We start from the raw sequence: 23,361 nt of genomic DNA on the forward strand, positions 1-23,361 counted from the left end.
TGAACAAAATTTGGTTGAACACAAATGGTCCAGTTTCGAGGTCTAAGTGATCCTATCCAAATTTAATTACATACCATCTATGCATTTCAGTAAGTATAGGCTAGCTATACTCCTAAATTTTAGAAATGAGAACTTGAGAAGCAGCAGGGCCATGCCAGCCACTTCTGTGCATGTCTGTGCTTTTCCTTAATGGCAAATAGGAAAAAACAAGCACGCTCTCTGTGCAATAGCCTTTCTGAAGAGGAATTTTCCTATAGAGTTGCAGAATGAATTAGAGCCAGCATGAGTAATGAGTTTAAAATGTATTTTCACAATTTTTATGCCTCACATTGCACTCACAGTATTTTAAATCAGTCGAACAACTATAGTTTGTTTTTCTCCTGCATTACTGAAACCTGTATCCTATCTTATAAGTTTCCAAAATACATTCTAAAATTATCTCAAGTTAAGGTAACTAAGAGAGCAATGTTTTTAAGCTTTCTTCTTAAAGAAACACTATATTGCTCATTCCTTTCTCGTTGTCCTTGACCTTTCTGTGACATTTGGTACTGTCCACCTCCCTTTGGCTTTGCAAAGCCCTTTGCTTCTGCCATCCCCCCTCTGCCAACCCCCTCCACCCCGCCCCAAGCCTGCACCTGCCTGTTTGTATCCACTATCACATGTGTGTCACCTTCTGCCTCCTTACTCATAGGAATATGGCTCTTCCTGGAAGAAGTCCTCCCTACTGAGATTCCCAAGTCTCTCCTAGACATTTTCTCCTCTGTCCTAATAAATGCCCTTATTCAAATAACTGCCACATAGTTTAACTCTTGGGTATGTGGCTGTCACTTCAAAATCAACATACACAGCCCCAAACTCATCCCCATATTTGGGCATCTGGCTGGTCTTGACTTACTCCCTGTCCCTCAACTCAAAAACATCATTAACTTGGCCTACTCCCTGACTTCTCAGTCCTTCTGACACTACCTCTCTCTAAATTCTCTCTGCTTTTCTGTTTCTAAGCTCTCCTTGAAGCTAATCCAGCTATATCTATATATCTATATATCTATATATATTTTTGGTAGATTAACAGCATTTGCAAAATAGTCTTTGCCATGGCTAGGTGGCTCAGTTGGTTGGAGCATAGTCTGCACACCAAAAGGTTGAAAGTTGGATCCCCAGTCAGGGCACCTCGTACCTAGGTTTCAGGCTTGATCCCAGGTTGGGGCAGGTACAGTGCACAGGAGTCAACCAATGGATGTTTCTCTTTTACATTGATATTTCTCTCTCTCTCTCTCTCTCTCTCTCTTCTTTCTTCCCTCTCTCCTTCCCTCCCCACCTCTCTTTCTCCCTTCCTCTCTCTCTCAAATCAACATAAACATGTCCTTGGGTGAGGATTAAAAAATAGTCTTTTTCATGTTACCCCTTACTCAAAATGCTTGCTGGAGCCCAGTTGTATGATACCACATAAGCTCCCACTTCCCAGGGCAGAGTTGGGTCAGAGCCAGCCTCTTTCTCCTGAGCACTATCAGTTCTGACTCTCTTGCTTTACATTTTTTTGCTTCCTTTCCTCTCCTCCTCTCCACATTCTGCCCATGCTTCAAAATGCAGTGTTTTTACCTCCTGCCCACACCCCAAAGGCTCACCTGGCTGTTACATCCCCTCTGCACTATGGATTCCTGTAACATTTTGCACAGCTTTCATTCCAGTCCCTGGTCTTCTGCTACCTTAGTATTTGCATAGCAGGGACCATGACGGCAATCACCATTTTTTCCCCAGAAGCCTGAGAAAAGACACCCACTAGAATGTACCCTGGATGTCCCTTCCACACACATTGACCTATTATGCATCAAAGGTTTTAATACACACACACACACACACACACACACACAACCACAGACATTAACTCAGCTGAGTAGGACAAGAATCCTGCAATGATCATCCAGATTATTCATTCCTAAATTCCCAAGAGAGAGGTGCAGTTTTCATTGTGTCTTTTCTTCTTGATCTCATTCCAGAAGGAGAATACAGGAAAAAAAATGAAGTTTAATATGCCACACAGTGAGAAGGACTATGTGGAAAAACTAAAGTGAAGAGTAGGAACAGAAGTTGACCTGGGGCAGGGAGAGAGATGACCTGGGGCATTTTCTAGAAGGTGATTTGGAAGGCCCTTCTGCTCAGGGAAGGTTTGGGCAGAAACTTCAGGCTCCCTTGGGGAGAGAAAGAAGCTGAGTGAGCGATGCAGGGGTGGCATGTTGCAAATGGGGTATGTGGGAATAAGGAATCAGGTTATGGAGAGTCTCTCAGCTTCAGAAGACCTTTGGATCCTAATCCAATGAAAATAAGAAACCAGTGGAGAGACTTAAGTGGGGAAATGGTGTGGTCTGACTGAGACTTTATAACAGGCTTTCTCATCCTCTGCACTATTGACATTCTGGGAGGGATATTTCTTCTTTGTGGGGGGCTGTTCTATACATCATAGGGTGTTTTGTAGCCTCCCTCTTGTCTACCCACTAGGTGCCAGTAGAATCTCCTTCCCCCACCATGACAACCAAAAGCATCTACAGACATTGCCAAATGTTGCTCAGGGGTGGGAGAGTAGGGGGAGGGTGGGGTGGCGATATCACCTCCTATAGAAAACCACAGTTTCACCCACCCAGCATGATATTTTAGTTATATAAAAACTAAAGCAGGACAACTCATTTTTTGTATAGTTACATAAAAACTATATAACTATTTTGTTAGTTATATAAAAACTATATAACTATTTTGTTAGTTATATAAAAACTAACACAGGGATTTGTATTTACATTTAGAGATTTGCTAGAACCCTTTCAGCAGAAAGATTCAACTTAAATGTGCCTTGTTTGCATACTTGTAATTAATAAGCATATCCTAATGTAAGGGCAAGACTTCTTCTTTTTTTATTTTTTGAGTCAGATGCCAGTATGATTCATTTCTCCCATACCTGTAAAACAGCACTAGGCAGGGTCACAGGGAAATCCTACTTACAGGTTAAAAGAAACCACCATAGGTATATAAATCAGCCAGTGTTACAATGCACTTGACCAAAGGATGTCACTAAACTACACAAACCACCGATTTTACAAGATACAGAGATAGAGGAATGACTCAGATATACCTTAAATCATTATACAGTATTTTACAGTTCTTATTTCTCTACGTGTTATTCTTTGAGAATCTCGAATATTTCCTCTTAGAGTGACTGACTTTTTTTTCACCCTCAAAACCCTGGTGGCCACTACTTGGAGGCATGAGGAAACTTGAAGACTTTGCTTGTTTCGCATTATTCCTTTGAAAATTCACCATAAACATGCATTTTGTACATGCACTTTTGTAACTAAGGCTTCTTCAGACTTAATGCCAATGTCTTCTTGATTTGTCATTGTTGTGACTTCTTCAGTGCTTAAAAGTACAGGGTAATGGGTATACTTTTGACAAGGAACATTTCAACCACTGTGTACTACACTGACACTTTATGAAAAAAATAAAATTATTGAGAATTTCTGTATTTGACCCTCATTGTGGCTGAATCAAAATATTAACACACTTGGGCACAGATAATTTTATGTGATTTTATGTGCAGTAACTTGGAGTACGGGTGTTTATGAGCAAAGGTTGACACAGAATTTACTATGCTAAGAATGCCCCAGTCAGTATTAATGAATAAGGATAATCCCAAAGTGAGGACACCTACATTGATTTTGCAACTCTATTTCAGTGGACAAAGTACAATTTTTCAACCTATAGTTCCTGATTCCTCAGTTACCACTGAGGCATGGGTGCTAAAACCACAGAAAAGAAGTGGCCTTATCCTTTTATACCAGCAAATGAAATAAGGAGGGAAGACTTTTCATAAGGGGCCAACCACAGGAACGAATGTGGGTGGGTGGTGGAGTCCTGCATGCCTTAGTCTGAATCCATTTGCAACAACTAATTGTGAAATGTCTACATGTAGATTAACCTCCCCAAGCCTCAGTGACCTCATCTTGAAAATAGGCATGACAGTGACAACTCTTCAGAATTGTTAAGAAAATAAGAGCTAACTCAAGTATCACATCTAGCAGGGATGGTAATTATTATATAAGCAATGTGAATAATAATCATTTGGTTGGCCATTAATTCTTGTCTTACATTAAGAAAGACTTATTTTCTTATTCCAATCCAGAGCCATCCTCCAGTAGACATACGCTTTTAATATAAAAATAGAAAGAAAATCTTAGTAGATAATGTAAAAGTCACAGCCTATTGTGACAAATTTAAACATATTTTTTGGCTACAATTTCACCTACTGATCAGAAATATGAAGATTTTTTTTTAACTTTAGTAACAAAAATGGAGGTTTTGACTATGATTTAAATATATCAATTGTTAATGAGACAGAACTCAGTTGTGAGGAAAGCTAGCATCAAATATTTGTACCAAGACACAATGTCTCAGAGAATTGAGTCTTGTACCTCCAGATAGAAGAGGACTGCCCCATTTACCCAGGGAGGTTCTTCCTGCTTCACACCCTTTTGTTGTGACCTCCCATTGCACTGAGAACAAAAGCTAAACTTCTGCCTGAGATGGCCTCCCTAGCCCTGGGTGATGTGCCTGCCCCATTTCTCACACACCCTTTGCTTCCAGGTGCCCAACTCAATAAGATCCTACTACCTGATTCTGTGAAAAAGGTGAGATCTTTCCTGCTTGGTGTCTTCACACATGTAGGAGTTTGTCTGTTTACACATACGCTTCTTTTCCTCCTTTTACAATGAGCCTAACTGTGACTTCCTAGATGTGTTTTGCTGAGCCATGCTGCCTGAAAAATGTTGGCTGCTCCCCCACCATCACTTTCCATTAAGTTTTATACCCAGCCAGGAATCCACCACTTTTAATTATCTACTTGTTTATTTGCTTCTTTGTCTGTTGTCAAACTGGGCAGTAAGCTTCAAGCTGCCTGTCTGTGATATTCATTATTGTATCTCCAGCACCTGAAGGGTGTCAGGCACTTAGCAGGCACTCAATAATAAACAACTAAATTACAGAACTTTAAAAAAAACAGTTTAAAGACAAATAAAAGTTGGTGCATGTCTGTGTCTTGTGTCTTGAGACATCTTTTAAACAAAACCTGATTTACTAACTTTGCAAAGACAAAAAAAAAGTGGTGGGAGGAGGATAGAGTTGACCAAATTGAATAGATATTCTTTCAGTTACAGCCTGTTTGGTAATTGCACATTGTCAAGAGCTAAGATCACATGATCTCATAGTCATCACTGTTCTTATACACATTGACTTGATCAAAGCCTTTTGCTTATTTTTTAAAGTGCAAGGAGTAAGGAGCTATAGTGGCTTACTTGGATCATTGAAATATAAACTCTTCTGCTTGATTTTCAAAACACTGTTCATTTTGCCTTCATTCTGTATAGCATTCTCTACTTTAAACCTTAGAATACCTTCCTTTTTTGGGCAGATTGGGCCCTTCTTTGTGCTGCACATTACTTACTTGTAAATGAGTGGTCACTGCACTGTGGGTGATCTGAATATGATGCTCTCTGGTGGGTAGGAAGAAGCAGGGTAGTTAGTGGAGAGCACTTTCTAGACAGAGGAAATGCTAAATGGAATAGACCAAAGACTGAAATATGGAGCAACTGGGAAAATGTCCATGGCCTGTAGTGCTACTTAAATGTCTCAAGGGAAAAAGGAAAGAATGTCCAAGAGGAAGAGTTATAAAGGATCATGTCAAGCCCAGCCTTGGGAGCCAAGCTCTAGAGAGCTGCTGCCTGACCTGCCTCTCCTTCCTTTCTTCTTTCCTCCCACCCCTCCCCTTATCTTTCCTCTTCCTATCTTAGAATTTAAACTGCAATTCATTGAAATGACACAAAATGACATAGTCTAATTTGTCTTATAGTGAAAAATAAAAACTGAGTGATGATCAGAATACATAGGTTAAAATTCTGTTCTACCTCTTTCCAGCTACATGACCCTGGGTGAGCATAATTCCCCTTACAGGAATATGGAGATAACCTCTCTATCTATTGAAGTCCATGTTATGGGGATCATGGCAGATAAACTGTTCTTCCCCTTGTAAAGTGCAAGAAACAAATTATGCTTATTATCCTTTTTGAATAATTTGTTAGCCTAAAACTTCAAACAGCCCAACTAAAGACAGCCAGAATTTACCATGCACCAACAGACAAGAGCAGAAATAGCATTCATATCTTTGATATTGAATAAAAATCTCCCAGTAAGTTGGGACTTTTCTGAAGCCCCTGGAGAAGCAAGAGCCAATCCCATGTATGCCTGGCCAGTCTGAGAAAGGGAGCCTGACTTGGTGAGGGAGAGAGCCAGTGTGACACCATGATGACAATTGTGCTTGATTTGCACACTCTCACTTGTGGATCCTGCCTGAGGATAATATTGTTATTATGTAAAAGTCTACCTCAGCTAGATATTGTTCCAAACCTTAGAATATGTTGTATTTTACTTTATTATTAATTTTGAAAAAATAATAATCATATTTTGAAAAATCCCTTTTGACTTTTCAAACTAATTTGGACAATGATTTCTGTGTTTGCACATCTCAGAGCACTCCATTTGGTGCATGCAGTAAACATTTAGGTAATTTTATTAGGGTATAGAATACAGAGGTAAGGGTCTAAAGTTTAGTATTCATTAATGGTTAAAACACATTTTATAATAATGTCAAAAATATATTTCTTATTTTATTCCCAAACTGTAAGATTATTTCAGCTCCACTTAGTTTAGTAATTCAGAAAACTTCTCAAACATAACTATTGCCATACTATTAGGAAGTAGACAATGCTATAATGACAAGTTATTTGACCTATGACATCAAAAGTTCTCTATATGGATGTTTGAAAATAAGAAATTACCAAATTTATTTTCACTACTCAGTTTAACAATGCTTGTTGAATATTTTATAGACCACATGTTTAGCAGTTGAATATTGTGTAGGCCATAATTTGATTAATATTGTTACTAAGTTATTTTTAAATGTAATTAATGTTTGATTTGATAAATTGTATTATTCCCTTTCAACATTTTATTTAACTTATTCAGTATATTGCAGCAAAAAAAAAGAATACTTTTTTTCTAAAATTTATTTTAGGTTTTGAAACTAACATGAACCTAACTAGCCGAGATGACTCCGGTACATCAGAGATTGTGTCAGAGACTCAAGACAGAAATGCGAATAGCCATGGAGTTCAGTCATCTAATCCACTCTCCAGTGCTCTCACTACTGAAAATGGAAATTCCATCTCAAATGGTAAGCACTTTTCAAACTCAGAAGTAAACAGATAAGTTTTAAGTTGTATCAACTTCTTAGGGAGAATTTATTTAAAACATAAAAATGAAGTAGGCTGAAAAACTGGAAAGCTGAATATGAACTATGAAGCTTCACTGTAGGGTAGGTTAAATTAAAGAATTAAAATTGTATGCAGTATTAGGTGACTTTTCAGAGATACTTATGGAGTACCTGGTCTATGAGAAATAGTATAAAATGAGACTTAAACTGAGCAGAAGGAGAGGGGTGCTAATCTTTTTCTTCTCATACCTAAATAATATAAAGGAAAATAATATTGAGGGCATGGTAAATGTCAAACTGACTTTAAATATAATATTTAATTCAACTGTATCAATATATCATTTAGAAATTGGCTTGACCATGTGAATCCAAAGTTGTCTAATAGTACCATAAACAAGTAACTTATTTTTCTCACACATAAAAGAAGCCCAGGTCTTCTAGCAATGGCTGATGCAAAGATGTAGACCAACCCTTTCCTGAGAACATCCCAAAAGAGCTGAACAAAACACATTTTTTTTTACTCAAAGCACTAGACAATACTAACACAGTGCAAAGACAGTGACACTGGGGAGGGACTGAAAAAATAGGTATGTAATGCAACGGAGGCCAAGCAAAGAACCCCATGTATTCTAGGCTTTTCTCCAAGGGATGTGTAGGCACTCACTGAGACCAGAGAAGCCTAGGCTACACTTCTGACTGTCTCCTAGGATTATGGGGACAGACTGAGTCCAGAGTGTTCCAATGTCATGGGGTGGGGCCTTAAAGTGTTCATTCTAGAGGCCATATATTAATCAGAATCAGGAACCACAGCTCATCTGTGAATCATCTCAATAGAGCTTTAGCAATTGATATGATACACAGGTACCTGGGAGAAAAATAAACAAACAAATAGATATGTATGTGTGTGCATATATATATATGTATATGTTAATATATACATATATAAATATATCCCAATTATGCCATCCTACACTTCAATTCAATACATAGTCAAGAAGCGTGCACAAAATAAGCTGAAAAATTATAAGCAGAAATAGCAGTCAATTGCAGTATATCCATGTGTGCTCAAAAGATCAGAGTTCAAAAGCACATACTGTACTTTAGGATAAGTATGTTTACTATGCCCAGTGAGATAAATGATTGAGAATCTCAGCAGAACTGGGAAACTGTAAAAACCTGTCAAGTGGAAATTCTGAAATTAAAAAATACTGTCATAAAATTAAGTACAATGGAGGATAAGTTTAAAGTTAATTAGACACAGTAATTTAAAAGTAAAAACCCGGGGAAGTAAAAGATAAATCAGAAAATATCCACAATGAAACACAAAGAAGCAAAAGAGAAGAATGGAAATTCCAGAAAATGGCTTAGAGGCATAAAGGATACAGTCAGGGAGAAGGATTATTGGAATCCTAGGGAAAGAAGAGAAGTTACAAGGTCAAGAGAAAAGATTTGGAGAGAAATGTTAGAGAATTTCTGATGCTGATGAAGCATCAAAAAACCGATTTGAACTGGCAGTTTCCTATAAAGTTCAATGTACACTTTTCATATGACCCACCAATCCCATTCCTGGGTATTTACTCAAGAGAAATGAAAACAAGTCCACACAAACACATGTATGCAAATGCTTATGGTGCCTTTATTCATAATCACCTAACACTGGTAATAAAGTGTTCTTTAGCTGGTGACTGGCTTCTGTCAGCTGGCTATTTATTGCTGTGTAAAAATACCCCTCCACCCTGAACTTAGAGACTAAATGCAATGAACAGCTATTATTTTGCAGTTTCTTTGGGTCAGGAATCGGGATGTGGCTAAGCTGAATGCCTTCAGCACGAGGTCTCTTGTGAGGCAGCCATCACTTCTCAACCAAAACTATAGTCGTCTTGATGCTTGATTGATAAATGGTCTACTTACAAGATTACTTACATGGCTCTTGACAGGCCTCAGAAGATCCACTTCCCAGCTCACTCACATAGGCTTCTCCATAAAGGTAGCCTCACAACAGGGCAGCTGGCTTCCCCCAGAGCAAGCAATCCACAAGACAGTAAGAATAAACACTCATGATAGAAGTCACAGTCTTTATACAGCCTGTTTGGGGAGGAGACATCTAGCACTTCTGCCACATTCTGTTTCTTAAAAGCAAGTTATATATTTAGTCCACTGATGCAAGACAATTACATGAGTGTCAGTGATTAGAGCTGGCCCCATTAACAGCCTTTATTCAGGCCGACCAGCAGCAAATGGAAAAACTCTGTAATAAAAAACCATGAACTATTATACATGACAAAATGGATGAATCTCAGATGTATTGCACTAAGGGAAAAAACCTAGAATTAAAAGATGATAAGTGTGATTCCATTTATATAACATTTGGAAAACTTAAAGTTCTAGAACAGAAAGCATGGGTGTTTGCCAGAGGCTAGGTATAGTGCAAGGTGCAGAGGATGCACTGTCTTAGTCACTTCAGGCTGCTGTAACAAAATGCCATAGACAGGGTGACTGGTAAACCTCACAAATTTATTGCTCCATTTCTGGAGGCTAGAAGTCCAAGAACAGTGTGCCAGCACAGTCAGGCTCCTGGGAGGGCCCTCTTCCAGGTTACAGACTGCTGACTGTCCATGTCTATATCCTCACATGGCAGAAGGGGCATGGGAGCCCTATGAGGACCCTTTGATAAGAGCACTAATCCTGTTCATGAGATCTCTGCCCTCATGACCTGATGTCCTCCCAAAGTCCCCACCTCCACGTACCATCACGTTGGGGATTAGGATTTCAACATGGGTTTGGGGAATACCAGCATTCAGACCACAGTAAACTACAAAGGGGCATGCAGTGCTATTGACAAACAGGAATGCATGTGTTCCTATAAATTCACAGATGTATGCATGTAATAAGGGTAAATCTGTCTGTATGTGACTTTGATGAAAATATTAAAGAAAATATGCAACATCTGAGTAGAATAAATAAAAAGGAAACTACTCCTAGGCATATCACTGGTAAAAGAAAGACTAAGCATGAGTCTTTAAGGCAGCCAGAAATGAAAAAGACAAATTACTTTTAAAGGAGCAGCAATTAAAGTACAAAGACAATGAAAGAACATATTTAACATGCTCAAATAAAATAAGTGTCAATCTAGAATTTTATAAACAATAAAAAACTCCTATAAGAATGAAGGGGAATAAGGATATTTGTAGAAAAAAAACTGAAAGAATTAAACATGGGCAGATCCAAAATGCTCAGAGATTCAAGGAGGAATGAAGAACAATTTAGCGAGGTCAGGAGAGGGTAAAAGAACAATATTTAATATTATACACTGATAAATCAAGCTAGTAGGGTATAATTTCAAAGGCAACCACCAAAAAAATACTAGTGGGGTATATAATTCCCAAACTAATTTAAAGAGTAAAATAGAATAATAAAGTCAATCAACTTAAAAGTTGGGGGAAAAGGGGAGTAAAAAGGGAATATCTGAAAGATAAGACAAATAGAAAGGTCTTAGATAGTAGATAAAAAAAGCATTTTGGAAAACAGTTAAATTTAATTGAATCCCATTAAACTTTAAAAGACTCTTATCTTGTATAAGTTCACATAAAAATAAATTGATTAATGTATTTTAAAGCCTAAAATTCCTAAAGAACGTGTAAAACATGAGGATACTGAAAGTTTTAATGTAGAGAAACAGAAAAGGAAAAGATTTCCCATGCAAATATTTTAAACCAACAATTCTCATCTATTTGGTAAATAAAATTTACATTTCTGTTACACACACAGGCACAAAATTTTAACTAGTGAAATTTTGTTGACAATGAAATTTAACAGAATTTGTGGGGTGCTGCTAACCTCTTAATCAATGGAAATTTATAGCTTTAGACATATTATTGCAAAAGAACAGAGGCTGAAAATCAGTGCTAAAAATGTGAACAAGTTAGAAACAAAACAACTTAAAAATAAAGAAAATGAAAGTGTAATAAAGATAAAGACATAAGTTATTCAAATATAAAACAAGCAACAAAGCCAAAAGTTGGTTCTTTCAAAAAAATTTCTTTGAAACACTAATAAATTGATAATTCTCTTACAAGGGCAACAAATAAGTAAAGAAAGTAGACACAAATAGTCCATACTAAGGATAAAAAGGGGGACCTACCACAGATCTTGCAGAAGCAAAAATTAAGAAGAGTACATTATGAACAGATTTCTGCCAAAATCAATTTGTAAATTTAGATGAACAGATATATTCCTTGAAAAAATGCAAGCAACCAAAATGGAGAGAAGAAATAGGAAAGCTAAATAATAATATGCATGTTAAATTAATTTAATTTGTAATTGAATACTTTTCTACAAGATAAACTGTAGGCCCAAATAGCTTTTCTGGTAAGTTCTCTCATAATTCTAAGGTTTAAATAAGTCCAGTGGTACATAAACTCTTCCAGAGACTAGGAGGATGGGGGCAGGGAACAAATCTTCCAGCTTTCACAAACAGCCACTTAATTTATGACAAACTTGGCATTGTAGGACACTGGGGAAGCATAATCAACTACTATCTGCAAGAAGAAAAAAATGAAATTTGACCTTTGCTCCTTGCTATTCACACAAAACAATTCCTGGTAGACTATAGATCTAAATGTCAAATATAAAATAAAATATATAGATGAAAATGTGGGAAAATATCGTTTTTATCTCAGAAAAGAAAGGATTCCTTAAAAAGAACATAAAAGAATGATAACCTTAAAGAAAAAATTTATATATCTAAATATATTATATATAGGTTCATACTCAGAGTTTACTTAAATTAAAAACAAAAAAGATAGCATTGGAAAATTGGACAGGATATGTGAATAAGCACTTAAATAAACATTTTTAATAGGGTCAAACCTTGCTGGTAATTAGAGAAATGCAAATTAAAACCACACTGTGATACTATTATATAGCCTATAGAATTACAGAATTGACTAGCAAGGATGAGGAACATAGGGATTGCCAGGACAGCAGGAGCCTATAGTGATATGGTAAGAGAATAATGGGCATTTTTCTGGATAGCTAACAGTGTTCTATTGCTTGACTTGTATGGTAGTTACAATTCCACAATTTAAAACTATTTGGGGAGAGAAAGAGAGAGAGAGAGAGAAGTGGGGGGAGAGAAGTTTCCCCTGTGGAACTTCATGGCCCTCAGATATTCACAATTCTGACTCTTGCTGCCCCCAAGGTCAGTGCTGGGAATGTAGTTTTTCAGCTGAGCAGACCCAAAGATGTTCATTGCTGATTTACAAAGGAGGAAGGGGAAAATGGAATAGGATAAAAAGTAGCCATGGCAATTAGCTAGTCACACTTTGGGAGTAGGCTGGCAGTGGGTAGGTGGTTGAGGAAGATTTGTTCAAGCTTAGTGTTAAGGTCTCTGGAGTAATGTGGGAATGTTCCGTTGGTCGGGGGCAGGGGAGATGGTTTTAATCACAGACACACTGAGAGAGAGACAAAGGGGTAGGGAGGGAGAAAAGACCCCCAAAGAGGTTGCAGATAATAATTATAGCTATTTGGCTCACAAGAAGAAGACTTTTGGTGCAATATGGGGTACGGGGCAGCCATGACACTGACAAGATACAGAAGGATTTTTAGACCAGTAATAAAGGCATCTAGTAAAAAGACCTGCTGTTACCAAAAATTTATTACCACTAAGAAGAAACACAATTTCAGAAAAGAGTGATATAAACTCACAGGATACCAATGTATTGGCCTTCCTTAATGTTTTTTCTTTATTGACTTTCAGCAGTTTTCTTAAAATATATATTATTATTCAAATGGCATTTATAATTTTATGCAGGTTATAAAAATTACACATGCTCTATGTGACAGTTTGGAAAATACAGAAAAGAGTAAGGAATAAAAACTACCATTAATTCTATTACTCAGAAATACCTTACATATGTCTAGTATTCCACTGTGTCAAATTTATTTTTTATATGAATATATGTACTTGTCTACATAATGTATTTGGTTTGTTTTGATAAAGTTTGAGTTATATCATACATATAGTTTTAATAATCTGGTTTTTCCCCTTAAGAATATCATATAATTTATGTCAAAAATATAGATCTGCATTATTTATAGCTAGCCATTAATGGTACTTGATGCATAGCATTCCATTATATAGGACTATAATGATTTAAAATAACAAAGCCCTATTTGTTGGATATTAAAGTTATTTCCCAATATTCCACTCTTAAAATAACACTGAGTGTTTATGATGTATTACTCCAATATTATTAAAATAGGCATTTTGTAAAATTTTCCATGTTAATGTAGGATGTTCAGATTTATCTCCATGTTCAGATAAAAATATTGAGATACAATCTTCTTTAACAAAACAGTTGCTTTCTGAAATCTCTGATGATAACCCTTTGTGGATTGGTAAGTATAGCAACAACATTGTATATACCATTATATTCAAAGTGAATATTCTTAAAATAATAAAATTGGAAAATGAGTAATAGTAATAGGCATCAAGTGTGTGATAGAATATTTCAAAAAAGTTATATATACATCATAAGTATAAGTAATTACTTTTTACTTGCAATTTTGGGTTTTTTAAGGATAGCTATTAAACAAGAGAAATTTATAATAGAGTGATCAAAACTGAATAAACAAATATTTTAGAAAGATGACTGTATACCCATTACTTTTGCTAAAATTTCACATCATTCCATTCTCCCTACCTCACCTTGGATGATGCATATACTATCATAAAGAAAGAGAAAATAGAAACCTCCTTTCATCAAAATATATAATTTGTCTGTTTTTTTATTCAAAAGGTAAAATCCGTGGCTTGGGAAATGGTACTAGAAAACTAAATACAAAAAAACAAATGAACAAAACACCTGTGTTCTTACTCTAAAAATCAAAATAAAACCAAAAGTCCACAGAAAAACAAATATGGCTCTAGACCAAAATGGAAATTTTTATGGAATACATACCTTGAATTAATATAAAATCGTGTCTCCAGAAATATCAGGCTTCTAAATGTCAACATAGGATGCACATAGGATTAAAATTTTAAAATAAAGCCTAAATACCACTTGAAAATCTTGAGTTATATACACACAGGTAAATTATTGCAAATGGATTTTTAATTTTTCAAAGCCACTTGGCATATTTAAGTTGATTTAAGTTTATCTACTTTGTGAATACCGTGAACTTCTTGGTCCCGAAAGCCTTCCTATGATTATTAAAATACCTAGTGCAGTGCCCTGGGTACTTAGGCACTCAGTAAGCATTCACTGATTAAAACAATGTTGCATATTACATATGAACAAGTAAGTCCCATGCAGGGAATAGAGTCATAAAATTTCTCCTCAACAGTATGGTAGAAATTAAACAAATATTACACGTGTGCAACACATGATATGTTCATGATCATTATAGTTCTTAAAGCTGTTATTAGTACTGATTCATAATTCACAACATACAGTCAATGTGCTTTCTAAATAAAGGCACAAGATGGAAATAAATGTTTAAAATAACTTGAAGTTCTAATTGAGTCAGAAGTAATGCTATTTTTCTAGGAAACAATTTCTCTCTTGACTGCCAGTATCTGCATGCTACCTCTGCTTCCCAGAAATAATTATCTGTTTGTTCATTTGTTGAAATATAGTTATGTGTGGGTAATTATAGCTATCACTTACTTTAATTGCCATCCTTTTACTGATGTGAACACAGACTTAGATCTCTTTTGTATACGTAATTATTCCCTGGACTTGTGGCTATTTATCATTAGATTAGAGAACAGTTTTTAGTGTTAGAACATTTTAGTTATATCAAAAAAAAAAAACTAGCGGGGATATAAAGATGTCTATTTTGTGGGGAAATACAGATGTAAAAAATTCCAGCTAAGACATTTTATGCTCATTATGATTTTCTTTCTTGCTGCTCATCGAATGTACATTTTATTGTTGGACATCAGGAAAAATGACAATCAAAGAATACAGCTATTATATTTTATTTTTACATTTATCATTATTGGAAGATTATCTCTTTGTATTTGTGTTATGTTTATCCTCAGTGCACAGCAAGAATTATCTGTGATGATAAATGGCTTTCTACAGGCAAGGCCTAGTTGAGACTATTTGCAGAACCAGGAGCTCTGCATTCTTTGCATAGACTTCAGCACCATATTGAACTTGGTGCCATTGTAGTTCCAAGCCACACTGACTCTGGGAACATCAAGCATGGCTTTCATTAGCTATGCCTCATGGTAGATCTAAACAATTGACAAAGGAGCCTCTGGTTGGAACCTATGAAATATACTTATATATACATTTTAAAACACCACTTTGTTTATGGAAATTTATAGATTCTTTGGAACTCATACTGTTGTCCGACTCAAAGGTTAACTGCCAGAGGAAGCAAGCTTTCACTTGACAATCTGGAATATCACACAGCTACTTATTTTGAGCAACAGAAAGTAGCTTTGCAAAGAAGGCAAGCTTCTTAGGCATTAAGAAAGCCCTGCTCCACTCTTCCTTTTAGTTAAAAATATTTTGAAGTCATATTAAATAATTTCTAATTTGGATTTTATTTTATTAAATTTATTCCTCCACTGTGGTTGAGAAGTCAGATTTCAAAGTGACTCGATTGAAATGCTGAAGATCAGAATGGCAAGAGGAAGCCTAGTGAAAGCCAGATACACATCAGCAAATCAAATTATTTATTTGGCACCGATTGCATGCAGGCATTGTGCTATGTATGGGAAATAATAGGAAATCTAAGCAACTCAAGGTGTGCTCTTTGTGAGCACATACATAAAATGAGAGAAATACATTAAATGTTGACAATGCATATCAAAAGAGATCACAAAATGGGGCAGCTAGTGACAGTGTCAAATCAGTCACATAAATAATGGTTCTCTATTGCCTCCACATAAGAAGAGATTCTTAGGGGCTGGGATAGTTAAGGACATTTCATGATGAAGGCTGGGATTTTCAAAACAAATTCAGACAAGAAAGAAGGGAACACCTTTCATTTAAGAAAATGTATTGCACGATGCCTTTTGCTGTGAATGGGTTGCTTTGATAGGATAGGTAAAGTAAGTAAATAAGATAAGAAAGAAAGTGGTAAGCATGTACAGGGCATGGGACACCAGTTCAAAGGGTGTCCCTGAGAGGTTCTTGTTTGGAAGGGACACTGTCTGCTATTTTGGAGAAATTTACCTGATTGCATATTCAGGGTAAACAATGGGACAAAAACTTTAAGTTCAGAGTACCAATTTTGTGTTTCTCCACTCGAGTCTTCACAAACTGTGTATAACCAGCAAGAATTTTAGAGAACCTATTGGTGTAAGAGAAAAGGAAAAGGGAGTGAAGGCTAACTCCAAGAACCTGAGACTAACAATGGAGAATAGTTCACTGTTTAACAGAAAAAAAAGAGGTTCTAAGAGGATGTTAATTCTGTGAGTAGGTTTTGAAGTTCAAGAACTAAGAAGGACGTTAGGCTCTAGATGATTGTTACAGAAATGATGGTTATAGTTTTGGAATTTAGAGAAGGATTCCAAGATGGAAAGATAGGAAAGGCAAATTTCAAAGGAAGCTTGAGAAATAGGGTTGGTTTATAGAATCTGAAGAAAAAGTATGAGGAGAAATGAAAAAAAAAATGACCGCAAAACCATGCAGAGTTCCAAACTTCAAGAAATATGCCTTGAGAAGGGCAGATGTGGAGATACAGAATAGGTAGTCAAAGAGATAGGAGAGCACAGATGTTCAGTTTCATAGAAACCAAGAGAGAAATGGAGTTAAAGATCAGGCAAGACATAAAAAGAGAATCCAAACCCCATTACTGTTTAAAAGACAAGAATGGACTCCTATAAAATAAAAGGGAATTTGACTAAAAGCTCCTAACTGGTTAAGCTTATAAAATGCAGTGTCACAACCACCCTTTAAAGTCTGTCCATTCTCCAGTTGCTAGAAGACTTTAAATTAACTCATTGGGCTCTGTGGGCAGACTTCATGATCTCCATGTCTTAGATTTTCTGAAAATCACTTCACAAATCTGAAGGGGCTGAATCCACATGATAACCAATGAAAATGTCCTAAAAAACATTCCTCCTGAGTGTCCCAGGGAAGGTTTAATTTACAAAGCCCTGGACAGGACCCACTAGGAAAGAAGAGGGAAAGTATAACCCCCTCCCACTGCCTGGACCCTGGATCAAGGCTAATGACTTCTCGATTGCCCTTCTGCCTAGCTCCAGGGAAGGGCAGCATGTTCTATGGAGTGATGGTATCTATTACAAGGTTCAGGTCAGTCCGTGCCTTCCCTCAAGCCTCAGCATACTTTCTTGGAGTAGAAGAGCTGGGTATCTGGGGAGAGGAGGTATTTGGAGGACCTCAGTGAGCCCTTGCTATTTAATTTGGACAGGTATGGCTTTTTAAAATGAAGGTTTTATGTCAAGCAGACATGCTTAACACTTTGAGTCACACTGTTGCTGCTGTTTAAAGAATATATTGAGGAGAGGGTATAGATCTGTTTAAACTGGGAAAATTATCATCTCAGAACCTGGTTTGAGGGGAAAGTTGTGGTCATGAGACAACTAGAGCAAGTTCATAAACATGTACGAGCAATCATTCTGTGATGGGAACCTACCTTCTGATGGAATTCAACAAGTAAGTGCCTCCAGGTTAACCTTAAATGTCCCCCAACAATGGAATCTTCTACCCTGTGAGAATACACAGTTGAATTTTCTACCCCCAAGACTTTGGGGCTTTCCTGGAACCTATGCATAACTGTGTTCCTCTTAGCTGCATGAGGGAGGCCTTGCTATGTTAAATACATATATATATCCTTATCAGTTAGGGACATATGCTCAAGAATTTACACATGAACTCATTTGGGAATTTTTTTAAATTTCTGGAAATTTTAAAAAGATAGTGAGTAGATGAAACCAGATTAAAATAATGAAAATTCCAAACTTTGGTGATGAATACATGGAATTTTACTACATATTCTCTTTACCTTCATATGTGTAAAAAATTTATATTATAAAAAGTTTTGAAATATTTACTATCTTGAAAAGTAAAATGGGTAAGTTATTGTAGTCTTATATGCATTTCTTTGAATACTTAATGAAAATGAACATATTTATTATTTAGTGATCATTTTTATTCATTTAAATTTTCTATACATATTTTTTGCCCAAATTTAAAATCCGAGGGTAGGACCTTTATTTTAACTTGTAGCATGATTTAAGAAAAGCAAAGCTTTTTATTTAGTTATTGAAATGTTCTATACTGTTTTTTAAATTTGCATTTTATTTTTATGATTCTTTAACATATTTATATTTAATATTGAATGAAGGCATTCATCCTTTTTTCCCCCTTCATGGTTGTGCCTTTGGTGTCAATTTTAGATCATTTGCCTTAAAAAGTACTGCAGCAAAACAAAATGTTGTTGGTTAAAAAAAAATTCTGCCTTCAGGCCTCCTTTGTACCTCAGTGTTTCCCAGCTCTTACTTTACTTTATCTAGTTGATGCTCACTTAATATATTAAGCCATAATGAGGTTTTCTCACCTATATGCTACAACCCCATACTTCAGTAGTTCATACTTCTCATTCCAGATATTCTTCTCACCTCCTGCTTCATCAGTAGGAGACGGTTCAAACTGAGGTTCTCTGACACCCTCTCTTCTACCTCCCTCTCCCTCTGTTATCACCTGCCTCTCCATTCCCACATGTTTAATTTTCCCAAACGGAAGCCATTTGTCCCTGTCCTGTTGACCCTGCCACAGATTCTGAGGTCAGTGATTTCTTTAGTCAACAGGTAAGAAATGCCTTTTAACTTATCACTTAGGTAAAATGGTGTCACATCCCCTCTCAGAAATGTACAGTTCTACCCATTACCTATAAAATATTGTCAAATTTCTGTGAAATGTGAAATTCTTTAACATCTGACCCACTCTAGCTTCCAACGCATCCTCCAGGTTCTCTCCTCTGGTCAAATTCTATCTCTCTTTTCCAATAACAGTTAACATTTAATACTATATTAATTCCTTTTTTAAAATATATTTTACTGATTATGCTATCGCAGTTGTCCCATTTTTTCTTTCCTTTGTTCCCCTCTGCCCTGTAACCACCTCCTACCATCATTCACCCACCTTAGTTCATGTCCATGGGTCATATATATAAGTTCTTTGGCTTCTCCATTTCCCATACTATTCTTAACATACCCCTGTCTATTTTGTACCTACCATTTATGCTTCTTATTCCCTGTACCTTTTTCCCCTTTCCCCCGCCTGCTGATAACCTTCCATGTGACCTCTGTTTCTGTGAATATGTTCCTGTTCTAATTGTTTACTTGATTCATTTTTATTTTTGTTTTTGTTTTTTTTAGGTTTGATTGTTGATTGTTGTGAGTGCGTTGTCATTTTACTATTTGTATTTTTGATCTTCTTCTTTTTCTTAGATAAGTCCCTTTAACATTTCACGTACTAAGGGCTTGGTGATGATGAACTCCTTTAATTTGACCTTATCTGGGAAACACTTTATCTGCCGATCCATTCTAAATGATGGCTTTGCTGGATAGAGTAATCTGGGATATAGGTCCTTGCCTTTCATGACTTGGCATACTTCTTTCCAGTCCCTTCTTGCCTGCAAAGTTTCTTTTGAGAAATCAGCTGATGGCCTTATGGGAACTCCTTTGTAGGTAACTGTCACCTTTTCTCTTGCTGCTTTTAAGATTCTCTCTTTATCTTTCATCTTGGGGGATTTAATTGTGATGTGCCTTGGTGTGTGCTTCCTTAGGTCTAACTTTTTGGGGCCCCTCTGAGCTTCTTGACTTCCTGGAAATCTATTTCCTTTGCCAGATTACGGACATTTTCAAATAAGTCTTCAATTTCTTGTTCTTCCTCTTCTTCTTCTGGCACCACTATGATTTGGATGTTGGAATGTTTAAAGTTGTCTTGGAAGTTCCTAAGCCTCTTCTCATTTTTTCTTTTGAATTGTTTCTTCATTCTGTTCTGGTTGAAAGTTTATTTCTTTCTTCTGCTCCAAACCATTGATTTGAATCCCAGTTCCTTCCCATCACTGTTGGTTCCCTGTACATTTTCCTTTATTTCACCTTTCATATCCTTCACTTTTTCCTCTATTTTACGACCATACTCAACCATTTCTGTGAACATCCTGATTACCAGCATTTTGAACTGTGCATCAGATAGGCTGGCTATCTCTTCATTGCTTAGTTGTATTTTTTTCTGGATCTTTGATCTGTTCTTTCATTTGGGCCACACTTCTTTGTCTGGGCACACCTGTCACATTGTAAGGGGCTGAGCCTTAGGTATTTGCCAGGCCAGGGCAACCCAGGTTGCTGTATTGTGGCACTGTATGTTGGGGAGGGGTCCAAGAGGGAACAATGCTGCTTGCTCAGCTCTGTGCTGGCTTTGGGTCACTCCATCTGCTACCACAAGCAAACTGGGCACTTCTGGTACTGATTCCCAGGTGGGTGGGTTTGTGGATGTTCCAGGACCCTGTGGGTCTCTCCAATAAACTCTCCTATAAGGCTGGGAGTTTCTCCTGCTGCCTCAACCCCCACAGATTTTTTCTGTCAGGGGTTTTGAGGTTTTATTTCCCCACACTGGAACCCTAGGTTGCATGGCCTGTCTTGCTCCAAAGTTGTTCCCCCTGGTTTATCCACATGCAAATGTGGAACTGCCCATTCCACCAGCCACCACCTTGCCCACCCATGTCCTCTAGATGCTACCTTTGCCAGGCATCCTCTCCACCTCAGCTGCCCATCGCCACCCCCTACTGATTTGAATGAATATTTCTTCTTTAACTCTTTGATTATCAGACAGTTCAATTTTCTGGCACTTCTGGTTATTTGTTGTTTTTAATTTGTTTTTGTCCTTCATTTGGTTGTGGGAGGAGGCAGTGTATCTACCTACCTACACGTCCATATTGGCCAGAAGTCCTGTATTAATTTCTTATAGGCCATTACCCTAGATGTGGAGCAGTCTCCTCACATTTTATTGCTTTATCTAATTTTTTCTTCTCAATCCTCTTGACCTTCAAAATCCTTTTCACCCTAGAAGGCCCAGTTCTTTTGGCAGCTCAACTGTTTCTACATTTTCTCTAATCCCTTCATTTAGAATTAATCTCTGTTTTCTTCAAGATTCCACTCAATGTTAACTGTACTCCAACTTACTCCTTAAATTATTCTCTTCTGTGTCCTGGTTATGGGTCATTTCTATTAAATTTGAGCTTCTAAAGAACAAATACTTTTATTTATTCTTTATTTCATTTCCTAGTACTTTATTCAGAGGCTGACCATAAATATTTCTTAACTTTATTTAATTGACACTATATAAAGCATGTTATGCTCTTGATCTGGCTTGGAGTGTGTATCCTCACTAATAGAGTTTTTGCTTTGATTCAGAGAATGAACTTCTAACATAATTCACTTTTGAAAAATGGATTACAATTTTCTTCTCCTGCCTCAAATTCCCAGTTTCAATGAAATTTCCAGTGACACAGATTCTCTAAAAGTAGACATTTGTTCTGTTTGTCATTCTGCCCTTTGCACTGCACTACCTTTGACACCCTCCTTCATGTGAGTCTCAAACCCTTTGCTATGCCCTGCTCCCTGGACATACATTTTATTGCCAACTATCTGCTGATCTAGTTGCCTGGAATTCCAACTTGTGGTCAATCTTAGATTTTCATGTTCCCTTCCACCTGTTTAGATTTCAGATCACTCAAACACTAATTGCTTTTGCACACCTGCGACCACAGTCTCTCATACAGCATTTCCCTAGCCAGCTGAAGACATTGCCATTGCTTATGAGGGAGACCCATTCTCCAGCACACAATTCCCCCCAACCCATAGGTGTATCATTTTTTCAGGTGCTAGCCATAGTCTGCCCAGTTTCAATGAAGCTAACTTTTCCACACAAAGTATTTTTACACATAACAGGAAGATCAGCTGAGAGGCCTTGTTATGTGATGATAGGATTTTGTGAACTTCCCTGAGCAGCTAACTCTCTGCTGCCATTGGAAAAAGTATGCAGTGATTTCTAATGATTTTAATTTAGGAATCATGTACATGTTTACTTAATTACACAAGGGGTGTCAACCTCATTTTCACCAGGGGCCACATCAGCTTCACGCTTGCCTTCTAAGGGCCAAATGTAATTTTAGGACCATATAAATATAACTTTAACTAGGGGCAAGGAGCTCGACGCTGCCACTGGGTAGAAACAAGGTGCCAGGCTGGATAAAACAAGATGGAGGGCTGGATTTGGCCCGAAGGCCTTGTGTTTGCTACCTGTGAATTACACCATACCAGCTAATTATGATTTCAATTGAGGGTAGCAATCACAAATTTCAAGTTCTCTGGGCAGAACTTATTCCTTTGGGTAGTTATTCTTTTTTATTTATTCATATTTATCAATAAGTCACTTGTAATTATATTAATCCCTCTTTCACAGTGCTTCTAAGCCAGGGATGATTTTACTTTCTAGGGGATGTTTGGTGATTTCTGGGGACATTTTTGGTTGTCACACTGGGGGAGGCGCCACCAGCATCTAGGGTAGAGACCACGATGTTGCTAAAAACTCGTGATGCACAGGACTCCACCCACAGCAGAGAATAATATAGCCCAAAGTGTCGGGAGTTCTGCCTCTATAATAAGGGATAATTAATAAAATCCTTTGTTGCCTCATAGGTACTTCTCTATTACTTGTGGAGGGGTTTGTAAATTTCCTCAGCTCCACTGTTCATTCTATATAGATGGTTATGAATTGGTCTGCTGTGGCTAAACAGCTACCCTGACTTTTTCCTCATTGGGTGGAATTCCACCCAATCTTTTCACTCAATTTGTATGTAAAATAAATTATAGTCTGTAGAACCCCTCTGACACTTGGTTGTGTCTTACACATCTCTTAATCCCTTCTTTGCATCCTTGCTACCCCACAAATGAAATATAAATTCTATTTTCTGTAGCAACTCAGGGACCCCATTTACTCTCTGTTGTCCATGTACTTCTTTTCTCCCCATTAATATTTCAGTGAACAATTTTTCATTTC

The 23,361-nt window shown here is 37.0% G+C and overlaps 1 protein-coding gene across 4 annotated transcripts in view; it reads left to right on the forward strand.

The window, feature by feature from the left end:
- MYO16 (myosin XVI) overlaps nt 1-23,361 on the forward strand; it is a 595,311-nt gene that overhangs the window by 540,334 nt on the left and 31,616 nt on the right. For all 4 annotated transcript variants that reach the window (XM_036011451.1, XM_036011450.1, XM_036011452.1 and 1 more), the window contains one exon: nt 7,112-7,270. In XM_036011451.1, the coding sequence (XP_035867344.1) occupies nt 7,112-7,270 (159 nt within the window). The remainder of the gene's footprint in view (nt 1-7,111; nt 7,271-23,361) is intronic.

Source organism: Phyllostomus discolor, chromosome 11 (assembly GCF_004126475.2).
Source record: "Phyllostomus discolor isolate MPI-MPIP mPhyDis1 chromosome 11, mPhyDis1.pri.v3, whole genome shotgun sequence".
Lineage (NCBI taxonomy): Eukaryota > Metazoa > Chordata > Mammalia > Chiroptera > Phyllostomidae > Phyllostomus > Phyllostomus discolor.